This window comes from Lactuca saligna, chromosome 8, assembly GCF_052625555.1.
Source record: "Lactuca saligna cultivar CGN05327 chromosome 8, ASM5262555v1, whole genome shotgun sequence".
Classification (NCBI taxonomy): domain Eukaryota; kingdom Viridiplantae; phylum Streptophyta; class Magnoliopsida; order Asterales; family Asteraceae; genus Lactuca; species Lactuca saligna.
Window position 1 is genome coordinate 101,736,625 of NC_136424.1, and position 12,334 is coordinate 101,748,958.

The 12,334-nt window shown below is 38.7% G+C and overlaps 1 protein-coding gene across 2 annotated transcripts; it reads left to right on the forward strand.

Annotated features, from left to right (window-relative positions):
- The first annotated feature begins 237 nt into the window (after positions 1-237).
- Positions 238-2,972, forward strand: LOC145011882 (U4/U6.U5 small nuclear ribonucleoprotein). 2 transcript variants are annotated; one of them, XR_013664308.1, is made up of 3 exons: positions 238-1,016; positions 1,806-1,889; positions 2,699-2,972. XR_013664308.1 is itself a non-coding variant. In XM_078970628.1 (2 exons), exon 1 carries the CDS (start codon positions 355-357, stop codon positions 1,009-1,011), a length of 657 nt encoding a protein of 218 aa, XP_078826754.1. In that variant the 5' UTR covers positions 238-354; the 3' UTR covers positions 1,012-1,016; positions 1,806-1,969. The 2 variants fall into 2 exon arrangements, 1 of the variants encoding a protein (XP_078826754.1); XM_078970628.1 differs by lacking the exon at positions 2,699-2,972 and having other exon boundaries at positions 1,806-1,969.
- Positions 2,973-12,334: the final 9,362 nt, after the last annotated feature.

A 12,334-nucleotide genomic window follows, 5' to 3' on the forward strand; every position in this document is an offset into this window, starting at 1 on the left:
ATTCTATCAAGTTATTTTCCGTAAAAGAAAATTCGTATATGATCGGTATACCGGGTATAGCCGGTCACAAGGATTGTATTGTTACAAAAAAATAAAATATAAGAGTTTATTTTAAATAAAAAATAAAATAAAGATTATAAATGTATACATTTCAAAAAATATATTACATTATTTTTCCCATTATTTTCTAATTATTTTGATTTTTACCCGATTAATATTTTAGAAGGACCGAACTTTTAGCCGATACACCGATAAAGGATAAACCCCTAAAATTCCCTGCATCGCCCTTTGTTGGAGCCCTAAACACGCTCTATACCAACGTCACCTGCACAATTGCCATCGCACAGCACGATAATGGGCGATCGGAGGGAGAGGGAGAGGGAAAGGGATAGGGACAGAGATAGAGACCGGGATCGAAAGCGAGATCGAGACGACCGGGATCGTCTCCGGCACCGACACATCGATCATGATCGTGAACGAGACCGTGATAGAGAGCGAGACCATGATCGTGACCGTGAGCGTAAGGAAAGGAACAAAAGGTCATACACACCAGAACGAGCTCGTTCTCGCCACGATAGGTCTCGGACTCGCTCCCCGGACCACCACCGGTCGCGTTCTAGATCCACCGACAGGCACCGCAGGAGAAGCCACCACCGTACTCCGTCCCCTGACCAACAGCGGAAGCGTCGCAAGCACGGAGATGATGACAGCCAACGTACCGCGGTTGTAGTTTCGGAGTTTGTGGATGAGATTGTGAAGGAGAAACAGCAGCAGAAGAATTCTAAGGATGTTGAAATGGGTGAAGATGATGCTGGTGGAGAGATGGATGCCAGTGAAATAGAGATGATGAAGATGATGGGCATACCAGTTGGGTTTGATTCAACTAAAGGGAAGCCGGTCGAAGGGAATGATATAAGCGGGATCAGAGCGGTGACTAAAAGACAGCCTCGTCAATACATGAACCGCCGTGGTGGGTTCAATCGCCCATTGCCTGCTGAAGTGAACCGCTGATTGAGGTTAGGGTTTTGTTTTCTCTGTTGAAACTGCATCTGTTTTGCTTTTGTTTCTTTTCTCAAATTTAGTGGATGTAATACGAATTTGAACCTAACTTGAATTGAATTGTTAAACGAATGGTTCTACTGCTGTATGAATAGTTGTTTTATAGCTTTTGAATGTAGTGTCTAGTGTTAAACCTATCACTATTACTTGATTAACATGTCAAGAATCTACCCTCCTGATTAATTACGAATTTAGAAACAAAAGTGTCAAGGGCATGCCTCAAAATGCTGAAAATTAGAGGACAATATATTCCCAATATAAAGGATTGCTGCTCTTCTAGCAATGAAGAACAATCTCTATAAATCAATCCTTTCAGTTTTTCTTCTATATTAGACCCCCCATATTAGTGTGAGTTTGGATTAACCCTCCCTTCTATTTATAGCCACAAATAGTGGTTATAACCACCAATTTGATCAACTAAATGAACCCATCGACTTTAAAAGTGATCTTCTCTTTTTGCCCTTGTTTCCTTTGTAACTAGAGGACCTTGTCCCCTTCTTTCATCGAAAAAGAGTTTCAATTTCATCCTGAAGGAGCTAATGAAAGCCTATTCGACTTAATTGATAATGTACATGCTTTTCAATAATTGCTTATGCAAATCAAATTAACAGCAGTTGTGAAATAAATGAAGAAATATAGAATATTTTTATTATTGATAAAATGTGCAATCCACAATCTTATCAAGTAACACTGTCTAGGATAAGTGTAAAGCTGTATGTAACAACATCTTGTTTGGGTGTTTGCAGATGCTTGAAAACATGACAAACTCTCAAGTCACTTGATGCATGATCCCTTTCATTGATTCAACAATTTTAATGTCATCAATTGCTGTAAGTTACTTGATTTGGGGATTTCCGTTTGTGACACATTTGCCCCTTGTGCTAAATGCTAATGTATGTGCATTGTACAATATGGTCACATAAGTTTTTTTTTTTTTTTTTTCAAATCTTCTAACATTTGTTGTAGTGTAGCCCCACACTTGGTTGTGGTTTTCCCATTTAATGACATGAGAAATTTTTAAATGCAAGAAGAAAACACCTTCTTCACAATTTTAACCTCATGTGGGCCCACTTTTTATCTATATATATATACCATCTGATCACTGTCACATAATATCCAAAATCCCAATCTTGCCCTTCCTCCCCACATGTCTCTTTCAATAAGAAACATCCATGTATATCTGTTATTCCATTACGACCATTAAGTCTAAAGAAAAAGACTCTAAAGTAAATGATATGTGACTTGTTTATTTTGTATTTAATACAAGAAAGAATGCTTGAAAATTATGTTGGAGAACTTACTTAAGCAAATCGTGCAAAACCATTTTCTTGCGTGACAATGCAATTCTTTTTTCTGGAAGTGTTGCATTTGACCATGTTAGATTAGAATAGTATTTTTCTTTATGCAAAATACTTCCCATTAGATTAAGTAACAAAAAATGGGTCAAATTCTTTCCCATTTTCAAGACCATAATTGTTCCCACAACCATACAATAATTGTAATTTATAATATAATCTAACCCTCTGTGTGTGTATCTGTCCAAGATTTTGTACAAATGAATATTTTCTATATTCATAAATGACACATTTCCGTAGTGCCTTATTTCTCAATACTTAGTTTGTTATATTATGTTTTGCAGATGTTGTGTATCTGAGTTGTTACAAACTTGAAAAAATAGAGTAATGTTGTTTAAGTGGATTGAAATGGCAACCTAGGATGGTTATGATTAATGCAATTTCGCAAGCATGTGCATATCACATACTCAGATTCGCATCAAATTTCGTATCATTATGATTCTCAAGGTTATCCAAATCGTATTACTTGGTTGGTCTATTTTATTTATTATATAAAAGATGATTGATAAATGTAGAATGGCTTTTTATATATTCTATTTAATTTTATATTTACAACAACATTACTCTAGTTCCATACAAATAAGGTAAAGGGAGGTGAGATGATCGGGAGCCTCTAACATAAGTCGATAGACTACTTTTGTATAAGACGTCTGATAAATCGAAATAAAAAAGCGAAAGTAAACAAATATAATAAAGTAAAATTTCCATAACCGCATCCTAATAGAAGTTATCATTGTATAAGATCTTTGCATATAAACGCCAGTTCGTGATGAATTACAAAGTGGAATAAGGTTTAGTAAAGCAACCTACACACGAGAAAGAAACATTTGCACATGAAGTGGCAAGGACGACAAGTAAAACATGGCTAAATATGCAAGTAGTGGAGGTAGATATATGAAGTTCGAAGCATGTGCTAGTTATACATGTTGGAAGTAAAACAGGCAAATAAGAATAAGAATGTGTAAACTAGCCTATAGGAACTAAAAATGGTGGAAGCTAGACCCTAAACTATATTAATATTATTACCAACATGTCATAGGTAAGGGCTAACTCATTTAAGTCTAACCATATGCCATCTTCCCAATTCCATCTTGGTTGTCCTCTCTTTTTCGTACACTCAAATATAATCAACTCCACCCTCTTAACACCAACACTTGGTTGTCTCCTATAGACATGCCCAAACCACCGTAATATTCATTCCCTCAATTTCTCGACGATCGACGCCATCCTTAACGATTTTCTAATAGTCGTGTATGGTATCATGTCCAACAATGTTCTACCACATGTTCTTATCATTCTCAATTTTGCGACCTCCATCGTCCTTTCGTGTTCCTTCTTGATTGGCCAACATTCATATCCATACAAAAATGTTGGCCTTATCGATGCCGTAAAAAATTACCCCTTTAGTTTCAATGGCAACTTCTTATCACACAAGACTCATGTCGATGTCCTCCACTTTAATCATCCCCCCTTAATGTGTTGTGTAACGTAATCCTATAAACCCCCATCTTTATGGATCAGACTCAAGTACTTGAAATTCTCATATGAGTGTAATACATGGCCATCAATGCATACTTCTATTTCTTTACCTCTTTGATCCCTACTAAATTTGTAACGTAGATATTTTTGTCTTAGTAGTTCGATACATAACCCTTTTTCTTCTAAAGTTGCCTTCTAGGTAGCCAACGTAACATTCAACTCAAATCTAGACTTGGCCACTAGCATTATGTCATATTAACAAAAAACATACACCATGACACACCTTCATGAGTCTCATAATAGATTCCATCTATAATCAGTGCGGATAAGTGTGGACTAAGAGTCGAGCCTTGATGGAGCTCAATTTATATAGGGAAAGCCTTTTGTGTTACCAATTGCAGTTCTAATGCAGGTAATAAATCGACAATACATATCGCGTATGGCTTGGACATAAGTTACTAGAACTCATCTAGCTTCCAAGGTCTTCCAGATCGCCTCACACGTGACATTATCATAAGCCTTCTTGATGTTAATGAACAACATGCACATATCCTTATTTTTTCTTGATATTCTCCATAAGACGTTGAAGTATGTGTCACAACTAGCAAATTAGGGTTAGGACGTTGCTCCTTGTACAAGATGATTTCCTCTGTGTAACCTTGTAACATTTCATTTAGTGAAATTCAAACTTCAAATGCTATTAAGTTGTGACATCCCCATTTTCACGGCCAGAAAAGACCAACTTTGTTTATGCTTTATAAAAATCAGAGTACTTCTTTTAATAAAAATGTTGTGGAATTTGTTCCCAGAAAAATACGATAAATATGTTATTAAAACATTTTTGAAGAAATGTATTTTATTCATTTTAAAACGTTTGCGTTGTCATCGTTAATACAGAAACATAAGCATAAACACAACTTACATTTATTTACTCTAGTGATCTACATCTCTTTAAATCTCTCAGTGTAATGTGACTTCATATCAACACCTGTGATATAAATAAACTGAGTGGGTCAGGTTGGGAAACCTGGTGAGTACATAGGGTTTTCAACCCACAATAATATAATTATTATGTTTAAGCAATCAAACAATCAACCCAATTACCCATCCCCATTATCTTCTTTAATCTTAAGGATCTACCCTAAGAATCAGCTATTCCACGTTCATTCATTCCTAAGGATCATCCTAAGGAATCAACACAAAGTCCATCGTTGCCACGGTTTACACAACGGGCACTAAGTCTGCATAGTCGTCGGGGTTTAGGCATCAAGTCTGCATGATCACCAACTGTGACATCCCCATTTTCACGGCCAAAAAAGACCGATTTGTTTATGCTTTGTTTTATAAAATCAGAGTAATCTTTTAAAGAAACCGGTTGCGGAATTTGTTCCCAAAACAAGATATGATAATAACTTATCAAAACATTTCTCAAAGAGAATGTATTTTCATTTAATAATAAAACCTCGGGATGTCATGTTCCGATACAGACATATAAGCATAAACAGAAATTACATTTAATTACACTAATGATTTGCATCTCCTTTAATCTCTCAGTGCAAAGCAGCTTCGTATCGATACCTGTGATACAATTAAACTGAGTGGGTCAGGCTTGGGAGCCTGGTGAGCATATAGGGTTTTCAACCCACAATAATATAATTATTATATTCAATCATCAAACAATCAACCCAATTACCCATCCCCGTTATCTCCATTTATTTCTTAAGTACCTTCCCTAAGGAATTATCCTAAGGGTCATCTCCTACATCATATTTACCTCTCATCTCCTTACATCACATTTCCTTGTATGTTTGTTCCTAAGGACTTTTTCCTAAGGATCATCGCATGAATACGTAGTCACAACATCGCCTGGACTAGTAAGTCATAATAAGGGTTAGACCATCATCGCATGAATACATAGCCACAACATCGCCTGGACTCGTAATTCATAGTAAGGGTTAGAGTATCATCGCATGAATACGTAGCCACAACATCGCCTGGACTCGTAATTCATCACCTACAGGTTATGAGCCTGCTGGTGTTTCCACGGGGTCATCTAGAATAGTCCGTGGTCGCCATCTATACTCTGGTAGATGACTACATCGCCAAATTTCCACATCGCCGGTCAAGGTTATGGTATCTCCTCTCATCTCACATCACCTATTTATCATTACCTAATTATCATCACCTTTCTATCATCACCGAATTATCATCACCTGTTTCTTATCACCTAATTATCATCACCATTATATCCTCACCTTTCTCTTATCACATTCGTTCAACACACATCAACTATTTCATCTACCCATGTTCTACCCAACATATTTGTAGATATAAATTACATATATAGTTTAAATCATTTAACACCCATATAAAAACATCAATTCCAAGCCCATCTCATATAGACAATTAATATATAACGCATAGCACGTATTTCATAGCTAATACTTTATATTTATGTGTTTAGAATAGAGTAACCACACACTCATACATATAAACAACAATATATATACACATAACACGTATTTCGTATAAAATACTTCATAATTATGCGTTAGAAGAAAGTAACTACACACTCACCTGATTAGAAGATGATCGGGCAGCACTACGGCTTGCAGAAGTAGTGTTTCTTCGTAGATCTGGAAGATCTTCACAAAAACCGGCTCCTCGCGGGCAGCGCTTCGGCTCGGGAATAACGCTCTTCGGGATCCTCGGGGCTTCGGATCTTGCTTCGGGGCTTGGGAATATTACCAGGGCTTCGGGGTACAAACGGCACGCAAAACAAGGCAAAAACTAGAGAGAAGAAAGAGTTTGAACAAGAGAAAATGGCTGATTTCGAGTTCTATTTATAGGCTGAGGGTCTGGGATTACGCTGGGCATAATCTCAAATTACGCAGGGCATACTCAGTACGTTGGGCGTACTGGAGTTACGCTGGGCGTACTTTGACGTCATTGCGTGCGTCGACTGGTGGCACTCGAGTATTGGTCAGACAAGTTGCACCCCTCTGAGTACGCTGGGCGTACTCAAATTACGCTGGGCGTAATTTGACTCGTCGAACTTCTAAATAGCGTAACTTTTGCATACGAGCTCCATTTTCGACGTTCTTTATATCCACGCGTAGGTCAGACCATACTCTACAACTTTCATTTAGACTCCGTTGGCTAATTTTGAATTTTATTTTTATTATTTATTTTTAGAAGGTCGGGACAGAAAAACTTCGTTATAAAATCATAACTTCTTCATCCGACGTCCGTTTTCGCCTATCTTTTTATCGTTTTACTATAATTAATGAGATCTTCAATTCTCATTTAGATTGTTTCGGCTAAAAACCGCTCAGTCTCAAATCGAGCATTCGGGCTACATACTGCTAAGTCGAAACTTCGAAAAATCATAACTTCCTCATACGAAGTCAGATTTGGGCGTTCTTTTTATGCACGTTCATGGTTTAACGTATTCTACGACTTTCATTTAGATTGCTAAGGCTAAATATCGCTCTAACGTAAATTCACTTTTTACGTCGCGGTGTGTCGTACCGGTTCTGTCGTGAAACTTCGACAGGTCATAACTTCTTCATTATAACTCGGATTTCGGCGTTCTTTATATGTACGGAAACCTTGTAACATATACTATAACTTGGTTAAGATTATTCATTCTAAATCATCTTTCATCAAAAATTCATTTTTGACGCCTATCGTCTCTAAATTGACTAGCCTGAATCTACGGGCGTTACACCAGGGTTTAGGTATCAAGTCTGCATGATCACCAGAGTTTAGGCATCAAGTCTGCATGATCACCAGGGTTTAGGCATCAAGTCTGCATGATCACCAGGGTTTAGAGTACAACGGGTGAACACATCGTTCACAACACCTACAGGTTGCGAGCCTGCTAGTGTTCCACTGGACTGTCTAGAATAGTCTGTGGTTGCCATCCATACTCTGCTGAATGACGGGGCCATCATTTGGGAAAAAGGCTTCTCACATCATCCACCTCTCACCCTCACCTCGTGGTCTATGACACATCTCAACTCATCATTCAACTCATATTTCATGTATTATATCTACCCATGTTTACCCCAAGATTATCGTAGATATAAGATACATATACAGTTTAAATCATTTAAACATGTATAAAACGTTCATACAGCATAGACATCAAGTATTCAGATAATATGCACACATAGCACGTAGTTTATATAAAATACTTCATATCTATGTGTAAGATGAAAGGGACTATGCACTCACCTGAAAGGTGGTGACTCAACACTCGGACAACACTTCGATACTCTCAAAACAATTTCCTTCGATAACACCTAGTACCAATACCACTAGGGTTTAATCTAACGATAACTGCGACAAATTAATTAGTCTGACTATTATTATCATTATATAAGCGTTAATAACACTCAATATAACTCATAATAATAGCCCAAATAATTATTTTAAGGACCTAATAACATTCCTATAATTATTTGAAAGCTATATTAAAAATTGCGTAAGTGTAGCTCACTTACAGCGAATTTTATCGAAACCCGGAACTTTATTTGGAGCAGCGTTTCGAAACCGAAAGACCTTTTTCTCGGGACTCCGGGAGCCTCGGGGCTTCCCTCGGGTGCTAGGGGATCACCTAGACTTTAGGGGACTCAAAAGGAGATAGAGAGAGAAAGTTCTTAAAGAGAGAGTGAGAAAATGTGTGAAAAAGTTGGAGACCCTCGCCCCCCCCTTTTATACCCAGCGAGGCCTCGGATTACGCTGGGCGTAGTCCTTGGCTACGTTGGGCGTAATGCTCGGATAAGGGTGCCAGCGAGCCTCCAGCTGTCTCGCATTTGGGAGGGATAAGAACCGAAGTACGCTGGGCGTACCCAGCCTCGGACGCGGGGCGTAGATGCGAGTCGACGTCGCGTGATCCGAAGCGAAGCCTTGGTCAGCAAGCAACGGCTCAGATGCGGCCACGTCATCAACCTCTCGCAGATTTCGAAATTTTACACTCCGACTTCTAAAAATCATATATTTCGCATACGAGATCCGTTTTCGACGTTCTTTATATCCACGCGAAGGTGGGAACGTAATCTACAACTTTCGTTTAGACTTCATCGACTAATTTTGACTAGATTTTAAATTTTATATTTTTAACAGATTGGGATAGGATTGGTCCGTTAAATCCTCATAACTTCTTCATACGACGTCCGTTTTCACCCATCTTTTTCTCGTTACGCTACATTTAACGAGATCTTCGATTCCCGTTTAGGTCGTGTCGGCTGAAAACCACTCGATCTAATATTCGAATTTCGGGTTGTACACTTCTAATCCGAAACTTTGAAAAATCATAACTTCTTCATACGAAGTCAGATTTGGGTGTTCTTTTTATCGATGTTGTTAGTTTAACATATTCTACGACTTTCATTTAGATTGCTAAGGCTAAATCTCGCTCTATCGTAAATTCACTATTTATGCTTCCCGATATCGTGCCAGTTCCGTCGCGAAACTTCAACGGGTCATAACTTGTTCGTTATAACTCGGATTTCAGTGCACTTTTTGACAAAAGATTATTTATTCTAAATAATCTTTTGTCAAAAAGTCGTTTTCGACCCCTATTGCCTCTAAATTCACTAGCCCGGATCTACGGGCGTTACAATTATCTCCCCCTTATGATGATTACGTCCCAGAATCATCAACGAAACAGGGCTCACATGATGACTCCATTCGTTATCTATTCATCCTAAGTCATAACTTCTGTGTTTCTTCGAACGTGTATCTAACTCTTAGACTCCTTGACTATAGGCGGTGCTCGATCCTACATCCGCCCTCTATGTCACATTAGACTCCAAATTATGACCTTCAAGTCACAATCGTCAATCCTCAGTTGATACGAATTTAATAGAACGATGCATCATATTCTAATGACCTATCACCGTGCGATGCATTGCTTGGACTTAGGTCGTTTAGAGTCAAATTCCGGAACAGTCTATACCTTCCTTCATGTTCTAATTTACATCTTAAAAGATAGATTTTTTTAGCAATCGTCGCGATACTTTTATTGATCGCTTTGATTAATTCTTCTGGCTTAAGTCAGTGCTACATCGAACTTGGTTCTTTGAACCACGTAACATACTTATCGTATTCGGACTCAATTCGATATGACCACTCGGGTCGAAATATCAACAATCTTCTTGGTTATTACCGAAACGATGGTAACGACATGCTTGAATAAAACGAAATCATTTACAAGCTTCTTGGTAACCTTGTGACTTTCCCTGATCCAAGCGTGAGTCCTGTGCTTCCGGTAGTATATGCATCTACTACCTTTCACACCTACTCATACTCGTCCCAAATATTGTCTCGTAGTCCCCAAGTCACCATACAAGAAAATCACATAACAGTTTAACACATCGGATAACAAAACGAAGGTTTTATTATTTCTTGAAACTATTACATAGGTGTTCAAGTTCACCCTAGACTATGCCTCTAATAGGCTACATCATACGATACTATGGCTACTACATAACTCAATCTTCGGATATGAAGTCCTCATCCTTGATTCCTCGCACGGTTTTCTGCTTCGTCGAGTATCATGTGGAATGCCCGTGGTCTCGGTGGCGTTTCTGGTCTTGTTGCTTTATTTTTCCCCGGGCAGTCCCTAGAAATATGCCCTTCCTTGTTACATCCATAACACACCTTCTTGTTGGACGCACACTTGCAGGCGTAATGCCCTGTCTTTCCACATTTGTAGCAAGTCACCTCCTCGCTACATTTCCCGAAGTGCTTCTTTTTACACTTCTCGCACCACTTGGTTTCACCTCCTCCTCCTTCTTCGGTCTTTGAGAATTTCCTTTCTTTGTTGGATTTTGAAGATCCTTCATGCTTCCTTTTCTCGCCAACTTCAGCTCTCTCCAGACCTTTTTCCCTAATCTAGGTCTCAACATTCCTGGTTGCCCAGATGGCTCCTTTCAAAGTGGTTGCTTGCTTGACCATTGGTCCAAAGTCTGTTGGTAATCCATGGGCAAACTTATTGACCTTGGAGAGCTCAGTTGGAACTAGATAAGGAACAAGCTTCATTTTCTCTGTAAAACTTGCAGCATACTCGATGACACTCATCTTTCCCTTCTTTAGATTCTGAAACTCGTTGTTGATCTCCAGAAGATCCTGTTCAGAGCAGTACTGCATTTTTAACTGCACCAGAAAATCCTCCCATGACATCTTTCTCGCTTCTCCTTTGGGCCTCGAATCGGCTAGTAGCTTCCACCAGCTTAGTACTCCAGATTTCAACAAAGGAACCGCGAGATCGGTCTTCTGCCTGTTTCTACACTCGCAACTCTCAAACATCGTCTCCATCTCAGAGATCCAGTTCATGACTTCCACCGGCATCAAGCTTCCAGATAGACTCGGTGGTTTGGACGCCATGAAATCCTTGTATTTGCATCTACGTCCATCATTTCCTCCATCCTGGTGGTTTTACCTAACTATTGGTGGGTTGGCTTGACCAACAGTCCCACTGTAGTTTCCTTCCTCAGTCTGCCCTTCGTTCAACTCGGGCTGTTCGATCTGTATGGTCGCTTCCTCTCGATTTTGCTGGAGCAAACATCTGGTTTCCTCCATTTGACGATCCAACATCGCCTGGATCATCGCTTGCACTCCGGCCATTGTTATTGGCTCAACAGCGGCTACCACAACCGGAATTTTCTCAATCACTGGGGGTTGGTTTCGGTTCCCATTTGCATTCACGTTTCCGCTACGGGTCCTTGCCACCTTGATTTATACACCGAATAAGCTGAATCTAGATCTTTATTTAGGATTGACGTTTAAATCATCCTTATCACTCCGAAACGTATATATGCTAGTTCTAATATCGTATTCGTACGTTTAGAATCCTAAACACATAAGGTTTCCAGATCCGGTCGGTAACAGACCATAGATCCGATCAAACTATAGCATCATTTAGCACGTAAAAGCAATTTAGGCATCATTCCTAAAATAAGCTAGTGCTTGTGTCTATTCAGGTGTATTACCTAGATCTATTTGACACACTCCTCACAATCATCACTTAGCATTCTAAGTTTAAGTCTAGAAATAAATCCATATTCCTAGTTCGCTTAAACTAATGCACTGATACCAACTGTGACATCCCCATTTTCACGGCCAGAAAATACCGTTTGTTTATGCTTTATAAAAATCAGAGTACTTCTTTTAATAAAAATGTTGTGGAATTTGTTCCCAGAAAAATACGATAAATACGTTATTAAAACATTTTCGAAGAAACGTATTTTATTCATTTCAAAACGTTTGGGATGTCATCGTTAATACAGAAACATAAGCATAAACAGAACTTACATTTATTTACTCTAGTGATCTACATCTCTTTAAAATCTCTCAGTGTAATGTGACTTCATATCAACACCTGTGATATAAATAAACTGAGTGAGTCAGGTTGGGAAACCTGGTGAGTACAT

What these genes read in the sequence shown, in the direction of transcription:
- LOC145011882 (XM_078970628.1), top strand. Translation starts at nt 355, where the DNA reads ATGGGCGATCGGAGGGAGAGGGAGAGGGAAAGGGATAGGGACAGAGAT.